Source organism: Cyprinodon variegatus, unplaced genomic scaffold (assembly GCF_000732505.1).
Source record: "Cyprinodon variegatus isolate N-32 unplaced genomic scaffold, C_variegatus-1.0 Scaffold17, whole genome shotgun sequence".
NCBI lineage: Eukaryota > Metazoa > Chordata > Actinopteri > Cyprinodontiformes > Cyprinodontidae > Cyprinodon > Cyprinodon variegatus.
The window spans coordinates 937,392-950,101 of NW_015150470.1; the positions used below are offsets into that span (position 1 = coordinate 937,392).

The following is a 12,710-nucleotide window of genomic DNA, read 5'->3' on the forward strand; positions in this document are numbered from 1 at the left end:
GACCTCCGACACTAAACTCGCCTCCTCTTGCGTGTTTCCTCTGTCCATAACGTTCCTTGACAGTGTTGTTTCTTAGTCACCAATTTAGTGCTACTTGGTCTCAATGGAATTTCCCACTAGGAACCTACTAGCACTAAGCTGCTAACTGGTTAGGAGGTTGCTTCGAAGAAACCGGACACAACCAAACTTGCTTGCGAACCCTCCGCCACAACAATCCACCCCCTTTTTAATTGAACAATCACATTCACTCTATTCACTCATGTAAAGTCGGGCACCACTAGGGAGAATTTTGAAAAGCAACAGTTGGAAAAGCCGCTTCCATAAGACTTTAAAGATGATTCTCAAGCAGTTAATTTTCATTAAAAGGTCTTTCTCCTTACTTTCACCACATGCTCAGGATTGATGCAAAGTCTAGCCTTTCTTAGACAAATAAGATTTTAACAATTAAGTGTACTGAATAATTTCTGATTTAATTAGACCAGGGGTCGCCAACGTGGTGCCCGCGTGCACGGAGGGGCCCTCAAGGACCACATGGGGTGCCCTCAGCATCTTCTTAAAACAGTGGACTAAGTTAGAAATTTTATTTTTGCTGCTGCTCTTATTTTTTTATCATTTATAGAGCATTTAATCATATCAATAATTTAATTATTAATTATTTAATAAAAGCATTCATAGAGATTTCAATTACCTAAAAGAAAATTAGAAATGTAAATAATCAATAGAAATATGTTTATTAGCTATAAAGTTTAGGTGAATGCTGACTCTTCCAGTTTATTGGTCAGTATTGGTAGCTGGTCCTATGACTCAGTACCCATGAAGTAGCCCTCAGTCTTAAAAAGGTTGGTGACCCCTGAATTAGACTATGTGGCTAAATATCACTAATGAATAGCGTTGTATTGAAACGATCGAGAATTATTTGAATTGAAACAATTTCAATGCAACTTTGAAGTTAATTTTTCTCCAAGCGCCTAAAGCCGTGTTAACGAGAATCGGTTTGACTGGAAAGCACCAACGATTGAAGACAATAAAAAGCAGTACAGTATTATGCAATTTGACAGTCATGCAGCTCTACTTCACCTTTAAAAACTTGTAATGCTGCTCCAGATCTTCATCCTTAAAGCCTGTTCCGATCTGTAAAGAGATGAGAAGAGATAAGAGAGACACATACTCAGATATACACACATTCCCTAGTGGGGCGACAGCAGACATTTGGCAGCAGGAGGCAGAACACAGAAAGGCGAGCAAATCCCCCCGCAACTCGAGCATCTTGTCTGCCTGATTCGCCTAAAGTGTCATGTCGCCTCTCAAAGGATTTGAACTCGCCGAGACACCAGTAAACACCTAACAGGATGACACATGCAGAGGGAAAGGGAAAAGGAAAATGAGGGAGGGGGAGCACATGGTGAAAATTTAGCATTTAGTCTCCAGCAGATGTATTCTGCAAGTGACCGTGAGAAGTTTAACTGTACCAGAACGAAACAGCATCCAAGGTTTAGAGGTGTTTAATTCAGCTGTGGGACCTTTATGCATTATTTAGCTGTTCTCTTAGCAAGCCAGCTGTGGTACAGTTTGTTAGCAGTGAGAACCCAACACCTCATTCACCGAGCCAATTATAATGACTTGTTTGTTTGGTGGACTGATAATCAAATTCCTCCAGCTGCTTAATCCAATCAATAGTGCTGTTTGACTGTGAGATAACATTAGCAAGGCCTACAGGTGTTAAAAAATGTAATTCTGATCCTGGTAGCAGGAAAAAGCCTCCAGTCTGAGAACAGAGACAGACATCTTTCCTGTAGAGCATTTTAGAATTTAAAAAAGGGTTCAAAGTAGAGCTTTTATGCTTGTCAAAAAATATTTATACATCTTCACTGTATTGCTCTGGGTAGAGAAAAGATATGATGTAAGGATTGCGAGACATAAATATACAGATGTGTTAGGATACCGGTAATTATCATTGATGATGTGTGAGTTTATTACACCTTAATATGAGCTGCCTGCTGCGTGTTAGAACTGATGCTTTCCACAATAGTTCATCTAATTAAGAGAGTTTCTCTGTGCGGATTTACAGTTATAATCTTCATTCTATACGTGTCAAAAGATTTGGAAATGGAATGAGAGCGGTGTTCTTCAGCTAAGAGCAAAGTGTAATATTTTGATCAGGCTGGAGTCATGGATGCATACTCATCTGCTAAAATGTATGATGTAATGATGTGGCAGACTGGAGATGTATAAAATGCCTTTTTAACTGTTAACTGGGGCCACTTCCTGAGAGGTGAGCAGCTGCCTTCAGTAAATCTAAGCAACTTCTCTTATCCGAGTAAGATTACAAATCCTAACAAAAATCTGTTATGTCCCATGGTTATTTAATGCATATAAGTTATGAATTGTTATTTAAAGAGTTTGTCCTGAGTGATTTATTTTCAGGAAAAAGAACCGTAGAAAGAAAGCTCAAAGTTGTAAACATAGAGAGCCTGTCTTTAACAGATGTATTGAGGTTTAAGGTTTATTTCCCTGGATAATTGATATACAGAGAAATAATCTAAGAATAGAAGAGAAAATATGAAGCGAAAAAATGGTTAGAAATAAGGTTTAAAACATGGTAATAGAAAATAAAACAAAAAATTAATCTAGAGTGTTTAAAATCTATAAAACTCTTATTTTAAGAAGAATAAGGGACAGTAATTTCAGATAGGAAATGGGTTAGAGCTCTTAATTGTGTAAATGGAACCTCTTGTGTATATCTCAATCCGATTCAATTTAAAGTTCTCCAGTGTACTCACTATCGTAAGGTCAGACTTGCTAAAATATACCCTGAAATAGATGAGATGTGTGAAGACCAGAAACGCAGACCTGGCTCATATGTTCTTGTCGTGCTCTAAGCTAAGAGTGCTCTGGAAATCAATATTTGGGATTTTGAATGTGGCTTTTGGTTTAGATCCACAACCGAACCCTTTAATGGCTATATTTGGGGTGGACGCTGCGATAGCCACTAGCGAGAAAAATGTTATTACCTTTGCAACTCTGATTGCTCAAAGGAAAATACTCTTAGAATGGAAATCCCTATTAACACCGACGAAAAATTGAAAAAGTTAAATAATTTCTTAAAGATTCAAACAAAAAATTCCAAAGTATGGGACCCCCTTACTTGTTTATTTTGACAAACTTGCAACTCTCCCATCTCATTAGTAAACAAGCCTTTACGTAAAGTACTTTCATATTGGGATCATTTTTTATTTTAATTTTTTTTAATCAAGACTATTTATTATTATTAATTTCATTTGTTTTTCTTTGCCAGCACAGGGATCGTTAGGGTTTGATGGAGTTTATAAAAATATAAAAATGTAAATCGTTAAAATTCTGTGTAATTCTTGTTACATTGTAAACTGTCACCGAAGGAACTGTAACAACTGTAAAACATTACAACCTGTACGACATTGTACATCTGTTTTAACAACAATAGATATATGTCCAAAAAAAAAAAAGGGGGGGTCTAGTCTAGATACGGCCGAGGCACTGAGGAAGTGGAAAACGCAAGAGGCAAGTTTGTGCGACAACGGAAGGGCATGAGGGCGAAAAAGAGCGGGGATCAAGGTGGAAAAAGGGTCCCAGCGTTCTTGCACACCTCGCCCTTCTAGCTGGTCCATCTTCACAAGTTCATTTCCACAATGTTGGTCATACAAACAAAACAAGCCGGTAAGGTACCAAACAGGAAATATGCATAGTAAGGGTGTGCAAAATAATCATCATGACGATGCATAGCGATTCAAATTTTTGTGATCTACTGCATCGATTCTTGAAGGCAAGAATCGATTTAAAAAAAATAAATGAAAAAATAAAATACATTAATGGTTGGCTCACTGTTATGTGCTTCGGGCACATTATGAATTTTTGTCTATTTCTTTTCTTTGTTTTCTTACAGACTTTAGTTGAAGGATCTTTTGTTAATATATTTTGGGAGTTGAATAATTCTTTTGGCCAGTTACGTTAATTTGTGGTGCTGTTGTCCGCCTATAAATAGGCTGGCTTTCGGCATGTTGGGGCGTTCCCTTCCATCTTCGCCTGGACGCCGCTTTTTCACCTGCTTCCACTTGTCTTGTCGCTGCGGCCCGCAGCGGACGTTCCAGCCTGCCATGCGGTATTTTGGTTAGCCGTTGCTTACTTTTTTTCTTTGTGGTTTTGGCCTGGTGGGACCGGTTGTCCTATTTTCGATTTTTCTTTTGCTTAGGTTATTTTTGTGCTTTAGTCCGGTACCAGTAGGGTTGTATAGGGTTGGCCACCTGCTGTACTGTTTTGTTCTGTTTGATCGGCCTGCCAGGTCCAACTTTCTGTTGTTACTTTTGGGTTTTTATTTTTTGATTCCTTTGGGGCACGGGATCTGAGGGCCTCTAACTTTATTTTCTTCGCAGAAAATCAGAAGAAGCTGAGCCAAGAAAACTAAAGAGGAGAGAATTTATAAATAAAATATTTCTTTGAACCCTCATCTTTTTGTCCTCAAATATGTTGTGCCCTTGGTGGACGTAACACTCACATCAGCCAAACCAAGTGGAATACAACTTCCAGTCCAGCAGATGTCGCTGCGGATGTGTTGACGCCCGCTGCTTCGTGTCACAAACATTTCCGGCTGTGGGATACTGAGACGAGTCATTCGTAAACAAAATATGGAGGAGACTGAGAAAATTCCGCCCCGATTGGATGCATTTTGACTTTAAAAACAAAGAAGGTAAAAATGAAATTGATAGGATGCACGCAATATGCAAAATGACCACTGAGGCCATGTAAACAGCACTGATTATCTTTATTTTGTTATTTTAAGTTTGATGAATCCTAAGATCTTTTTGTCAGTGTGTCCATGCCAGTAATAGTAATATTTCTGTCCAGTATTTGTTTTCATGGCAACACCTCCAAAAGTCATTTCAATAAATACAGCTATGTATGAATTCAGTTGCTTTCAGTTATGTATCAATTGAAGACACTATCCAGATCACACACAGCCAGTCAGCCACTGGTAATGGCTGTATCTTTTTCTTACAGTGTTCAATGAAAATATCGCGATGCATCGCAATATTTTTTAAGTATCGTGATGCATCGTGATAGAATAACATTGTGGCATGTGAATCGTGATTCGAATCGAATCATGACTTCTTCGCCAATACCCACCCTTAATGCATAGTGTAGAGTGGATGTGGATTTGACCAATTGGAGGCCTTTTGTCTGCGGTTACCTACAATTCTGCAGAAGGGGTGGGGGCATATCTGCGGCAACTTCGACACGCACACAGACGACCTGGTTTCTCAGCATAAACCAGGCTTTAGTCGTAACCCAACTGCTTGTTCTGCTTGTTCTCGATTTATAATCTAGGAATATTAGACCAACTGGAAATTAAAATTTCCCTAATGTGACTGGGGACAGTCACTGGAAACAGTTGGCGTTATTTTACAAGTGGGAATATTAAAACCTAGAACTGGAAAACAAGCGAGTTTTATATTTTACAAGGAGAAACCCCCCTAAGAGTTTCAGTGTGGTTTTATATTCATTAACTGCTTGGCACAGGGTATTTCTTTCTTTTCCACAAATTTTTGTCAAAAAGCAGTTTTGTCTATACAGCAAAATCACAATTTACTTTCTCCATTCCCACAGATTTCTGTTTATTTTTCTCTTTCAATGCGAGAACCAAAGTTTTGACACTTTTGCCATCAAGGACATTTCACTCGGATGCTGAACAAATATGATCTGCAGGGACAAAAATAAAGGAAAAGTGAGTCAAACACCAAGGTATCATCCTGACTCTCATTTCTTTTGTTCTGCCTCTGCTGCACGCCCAGTGTTGAGGGAGCAGGAGGATGATGAAATGTTGCACACACAGGAGCGCTGAATGCTGCAGTCACACGGCATAAACCCAGAACAACTGCTGGGCTGCTACCATGCAACACAGAGAAGATAAATGACATATTTACACAGTATTCGCTGTGTGTTACTGTCGTCCAGTTTATGTGTCCTACAGAACACGTCCTTCTTGATTTTAATCAATATAGCTGTCTCCATGAGATATTCAGACGGTACACAGCCATTTCTCTTTCGTTTTACAAATATAATTACAGATAAAAGCACTGAGCGGCAGTCAATACTCTGCCTTAGGTGCTCCTCTGTCAATATGCGAAAAGGTATTATTATAATGATTTGCTAACTTTACAGTTTTTATATAGATGTGTACCACTGAGGATGGAGTTGGATTTTTCACTCATTTTCTGTCCACTCCTTGAACCTTACTGCTTTCTGTGCAATTATCTGCAATATTAAAAGATAAAGGAGCAGTCTCTGCCAATGAACAAAAACATGCAACTTTGCAAAGTATTTCTTTTAATATTTTAGCACTAAACTATTGTTAAACTTAAAATAAAACTTCCTATTATCATATCAAACTCAAGTGTAATTAAATTCACAGATAACAGGTGCAATTTGTGTCAGCTAGTTTTATGTTTTTGCTCTGATACCTCTAGGTCTGAACGGGGTAAGTTTTCCTTCATGAATAGTTAAAAAACGTGTTATAACTGATGTGGCAGCATGTTTTTGAGTCAATCTAATGTTAATACTTCTTCGAGGCGCCAAATGAAGAAAGGGCAGTCTTGTTTTGGTCAACATATGCTAGGCTAAGATGGCTTTGCGGCTCCAGAGTGATGCAGTGATGACTTGCGGTCTGTTACACCAGGTGGTGAGGATTTAAAATGCAAGCCAGAATGAGTATTTCTAACCAGAGTTGTTCTGTTAGGAAAGGAGGAAAATGGTGTAAAGAAAATTTTTATCCAATTTATTTTGTAAACAATTTCTGAGGTTTTTACTGATAAAATACCAAAACAGCAAAAATCAATCTCCTGTTACCCTATTAGGTGACTGAAGAAAACTTTAACAGTTTTTCAAGAAAAACTCTTAGTAAGCTAAAGAACTTAATAATAAACACAAGCTACTTCCTAAAGAATGGGTCAGTATGGATTTAGATCACAGAGATGCAGAACTTGGACAGTCCTGCAATTAAAAGCACCATCTATGTATCTTTATACATATAAAAAGCTAAATGATTAAAATGTTCAACCAATCTGATGGTAAAATAACCTAAAAAATGGTTAAAAAAAGTTTTTTTTTTGTTTTTTTGCTTATGTCTATACAGAACTTTAGGAGCAAAATGGTTTCTAAATTGATAAGGTTGTTTATTTTGTCTCTATATTGTTTTTGAATAAAAATTCATTAATAGCAGTTAAGTTCAAACCCTGTAATAAACTCCATCAAATTTTTTAACCGCAGTAGGTTTATATCGACTAGGGGTGGAACGGTTCACAAAACCCACGGTTCAGTTTGGTTCACGGTTTCGTGGTCACGGTTTTCGGTTCGGTTTATGTTGATTGTTACCCCGAAATCTAATAAAAATTATTGGAATTAATGAAAAAATAAAAAAAATTTATGAATTGTAATTATTTTTAATGATCCTCGGAAACCCTGGATCATTTCCGTATGTTTTGCTGCTTTGAATTTAATCATCTCGCACATGCTCTTTACCATCTCGGAGCGAAGCGGATGGGAGCCACAGTGGAGGCTGTAAACTTTGCTTTGTGCAGGCGGTCTGGAGCGCAGCAGGGGGAGTGCTGACGGAGTATGAGGGATTTCGGGGTTAGCCTGACATGTTGGTCATGTTGCTGTTAGCATAAACAAAACGTGTTGCACAATGCTTGCACACTGTTGCACTTTTATCCACCACTTTTTTTCCGCCGTCATCGTAGGACACTCTAAATGCAAAGCGCTCCCATACAGCAGACCTATAAAGTGCAGCTGGCGCGTCTTCCAACTCCTGTTCTTTCCCACTCGCCATACCCACACAATTCTCCACAACAACTGATTTTTTTCTGCTACACCCGGCTACGCTGCTTCGCTACTTCTTCTCCTTGTTTACTACTGGTGGTTGGCTTTGGTCGCAGTACCGCCACCTTCTGCTCTGGAGTGTAAACGCTTCGCCTATGAGAAAAAGGAGCAGCGCATGAACCGAACGAAACACACGCAAACCAAACGGTTCGGACGGTTTTCATAAACCGTTCCATCCCTAATATCGACATAAATCTATTTGCTCAAAGTATTTTGAAGTGGTATAGACTTTATAAGTAAAGTAGTAATTAAGAAGCTTGCTGGTGTAGAACATTGCTACATGGCAGGCAGATTAAAGCGTAGCACACCTTGTTAATTTTCAGCTTGTGCTTGTCTGAAGTTAATATTTGTAAAATAGAGAGAAATATAGGTTAAAAATGTCTTCAAGACAGAGGGTGCACAGTTTGAGTTGAGTATTACTTGAGTTTCTATGTGCATCTGTAGCTAGCCATATCTTAAATTTAATTAATGCAAACTTGAGGTAAAAACATTCAAAGTAACAAAAAAAAACGTGAACAAAATCATACTGCATAGATTTTGTCTGACTAAACTTTAGTTGGATTTTTTTCTGCTACCTAAAAAATTAGTCAACTGAAGCAAATTCACAGCTGGGTAAATAGGAAAATGATAAAAAACAAACAAACAATAAAACATTTGAAGAAAAAAACCCTACCCTACCCAAAATAAAACAAAAAAAACTGCAAAGTATTAAAACTGTTGTGTTATGACTAAATTGTTGCTCCGCTTAACTGGCATTAAGAGTTTGGAAAGCAATGATCTAAGGATGGAACTAATAACTAAGGAATCTTTTGCCACCCGATGTTCACTGCGCCCTTTTGCCAACTTCTGGATAGAGCACAGTAATGGACAGAACGGTTTTCTTTTTGAATGCAAAATGTTTCTTTTTTTTATTTCTTATCATTTTATATAATAGCAACTTTGAGTGAGTTGTTCTTTCAGCTAAAGGCATGTTTTTAGACTCTTTACTAGTTACAGATCAATTTATTGCTAAATTAGTTGATGGAAAAATTGATCGAAACATTTCAAGGCTGAAAATAGAATGTTTGTTGCAAATGCAATTATGCTAATAGTCTAGTGTGCTCGCATACAGCTTTCTTAATCTCTTTTTTGTTTTTTTAAGGGATAAAGACATAAAAGATACCCAAAAAAATGACGGATGGATTTTAGAGTACTGAGTCGAGAACAAAACACACAACTTGTTTAAGCTCTTTATATCTCAAACACTAAAGTGGTCATGCAAGCCTAACAACAAGCTTATCACTTATTTTAAGAGGCACTTACTCTCAAGGCACAAAGATTTTCTTCCAAGCAAGACTTGAGAGGAAAAGCGACTCTAAAAAGGAAACACTCTGGCGAAAGTACCCAGAAATCCTCCATGATTAAGAGACACACAGAGGGAATTTTAAAGCATTAAACTGGATTGTATGTTGTGCACAGAAAGCGCATAAATAACACCAAAATTATTTGAATGAGCTCATTTAAATTTAAAAGTTGCTCACAAAACTAACTTAAAATCCAACCTTTTAACACTTTGCATGTTGAGGGTGAAAGCTACATGCCATCACCTCCAGTACAATGCAGGAATATACAGTTTCTGTGTGGAACCTGGATGAATTTCCCAGCCCAACATCAAGAAAGCAAGAATAACAGAATAAACCGCCATTTTTAACTACTTTTTGTTAAAAAAAAAAAACACAAAAAAACATTTAATTCACTAACATAAGGATTTGCATTATGATTAATGAGAAATTAGGTTTAATCTTGGAAATGTTTATGGAGTAAACTTGCAGAGTTAAAGCACAGCAGTAAAGCGCACCAGGAAGCCTCTATAAAGTATATAGTAAGTTAGCTGCAGCCTTGATGAAACAATCAGCACGTTCTTACCTTGCAGACTGATTGAAACTCCTCGTTGTCTTCATCATAGCAGGCCAGCAGGAAGCCGCCGTACGTTCCTGTTCGCTTTCCCTTTCCAAGGTAAGCTCCAATCACGCAGAGGTCCACCGTGTCGCCCACCCCGTCCAGGTAATCCTTCTTCAGCTGGGAGGAATAGAATAAGGAGAAACGCAAAATTTAGATTTATTTTATTCCAAAAAGAAGGTTTTAAATTATTCAATAAAGGTTCCCTGTTAAATTAAAGGACATGCAGCAAACCATTACGGTTTTATATAAAGTTAAAAAGCCATACGACTGAACTGTATAATCGTTCACAATTTGACAGTCATTCATTTGGATGCATTTTGGACTGCGCCGTAAAGGAAAAAAATTAGGGCTGGGCAATTAATTGCATTTGCAAAATAATTGCAGTTTAGGAAAATGCAATAGTCATATTGCAGAGGCACTCAATTTTAGTCACAATGCATTTAGCAAGAGTAACACAAAATTTCTCACTTGGGTGGCTGTTAAAGTAGGTATGCTGTCGTATAGTAGGGAACAGAGCATTGCAGCTAGCACTTAGATCTACTGTACGCATTAGAAGTAGAAGTAAGAACTTTTTCATGCATATGTTACAGAAAAGCCCTGCAGCCTGGATTACGGACAAGCAGGCTTTCAAGGAATAGAAAAACTGAAACCCTGGAGAAAAACATTGGCATGGTTGTGCCTAGTGCAAAGGGAACTTGAAATTGCAATATAGCTTGAAAAGCATCACAATTTTGATTTTAAGCAAAATCGTTCAGCCCTAAAGCAAATAAAATTAATCTGTAATTAGCTTTAAAACCATAGCACTATGTTAGCAAGGATTTGTGCAAAAAAGCTTTACATAAACGCTTGGCAGTAAAATTGGTTTGACTTTAAAAACTGTAGGGACTCAGTGTAAATTCTACTCTTCAAGTTATGGAAAGATCCTCTTGATACAAGAAAAATCAGATTTTTTAAAGAATGGCCCCATATGAATTAATCCTTAGTCAATCAACAAGATCAGTCAAATTTAGATCAGTAAACTGCATCCAGATCAGCAAGGATTTGTTTTTTTTATTTAAATAATAAACAAATAAAATAAACTGACTAAACCATTTCTCTTTAGACTGGCTCCCAAAAAGGAGAGATTTTAAAATGCCATTTTCACGTTTCGATGTGTACATGTTCATGTCTTCTTTTCTAAAGAGATGACATAGCTTTCTCTCTGCCTGTTTTCTGCACCTCACATGTTTTTATGAGTTTTAGCTTTGTCTCTGTGATCAGCTAAAGGGCCCAGCATCCTCAGTGGTTCTGCATGCTGGATGCATTTTTTCTTCTAAACTGCTTGTGTAAAGATACCCAGTTTTCCTTGGCGTGGACTAGGCCTTTGGTGCATCCCTGACAAAACCTCCAGGACACCTGAACTAGATGAATCGTTATTGGGCCGTTATATATGGTCGTTATTGGGCCTCTGCAGAGTTGAATGACGGGCTGCTGATGAGAGAACTTGTTGACTCAGGTGTTTTGGAGCAGGTTGCATCCAGGTTAAGAAGGAGTAGCTTCCAAGAACTGATTCTGGCATCTCTCTTTCAGATATTCAAACTATAATGAGTTCCACTGCCCTTTTCAAAGGTCTAGACAACTATTCATAAGGGACCACTACAGATACACACACACCTTGAGCCAATTATGAGAACGCTTGGCAATCTCGTATGTTGCATCCTTCTCAAGAGTTTTTACCATCAGGCCCTCGCAGGAGTCTGCAAAAGAAAAAAACAAACGCATCAAAGCACCAAAACACGACTCTGGACGTGCGGAAAGGAAATGAAGAGATTATCTGTTGGATATACAGAATGCTTTTGTGTTAGAGAGTCTCAAAGGGAAACAAACAGGGTTTGGGAAACAAAGAGGCTGCGGACAAGGACAGGCATATAACTCATACGCACAAAGGAAACACGTCCTTTATCCATAACAAAAGTCAGACGCAACATGCAACATAAATCCATTATACAACTCACAACTTCTAACTTTGTGTCCAACACTCAGAGACAAACATACACACCACCGCTTTGCCATTTTAAACACTTACAGAGGGCCTTCTGTTCATTTTCAACCTTTTCTACAAGGTTCCTATAGCATAAGGCAAGCTCAATTCAAGCCACATAAAATAAAAAGTTAAGACCAATAAATGGGTAGTGACAAATTTACCCAAATGTTTATTTTAACATTAGGAACAAGAAACCATTATTTTTCTGGCCCGGTAGAAATGTTTCAAATTTTGAAAAACTCCCTAATTCCTCTCTTGGTCCTGTTAAAATAATCATCATTGATGATGTGTGAGTTTATTAAACCTTAATGTTAGCCAATTATTGCATGTTAGAACTAATGTTTTCCACAATAGTTTATCTAATTAAGACAGTTCCTCTGTCCGGATACATAGTTATAATCTTCATTCTGTCAAATATTCTTCTTCTGGCAAATATTTGGAAATGGAATGAGAGCGGTGTCCTTCAGCTAAGAACAAAGTGTAATATCTGGATAAGGCTGGAGCCATGGATGTCTACTCATCTGCTAACGAGTATGATGTAATGATGTGATGATGTGGCAGACTGGAGATGTATAAAATGCCTTTTTATACTTTCTGGCCACTTTCAGAGAGGTAACCCCAGGGGTAAGCACATTCTCTGATCTGAGTAAGATTACAATTTCTATCAGAATCTGTTGTCATGTCTCCTGGTTATTTAATACATATAAGTTATGAAGCGTTATTTAAAGAGTTTGACCCGAGAGATCTCTTTTCAGGAAAAAGTACCAGACAGAGAAAGCTTCAAGGTGCAGACAAAGAGTTGAGCAGAGATCTTTAACAGTACTAAATCCAACCCGTA

At 37.8% G+C, this 12,710-nt stretch overlaps 1 protein-coding gene across 1 annotated transcript in view; it reads right to left on the reverse strand.

Annotated features, from left to right (window-relative positions):
- Positions 1–12,710, reverse strand: part of lig1 (ligase I, DNA, ATP-dependent) — a 101,060-nt gene that overhangs the window by 16,294 nt on the left and 72,056 nt on the right. Inside the window, exons 22-24 of the mRNA XM_015387230.1 lie at positions 11,503–11,585; positions 9,814–9,966; positions 1,078–1,131 (exon numbers count right to left, since the gene is read on the reverse strand). Of these exons, the coding sequence (XP_015242716.1) occupies positions 1,078–1,131; positions 9,814–9,966; positions 11,503–11,585 (290 nt within the window). The remainder of the gene's footprint in view (positions 1–1,077; positions 1,132–9,813; positions 9,967–11,502; positions 11,586–12,710) is intronic.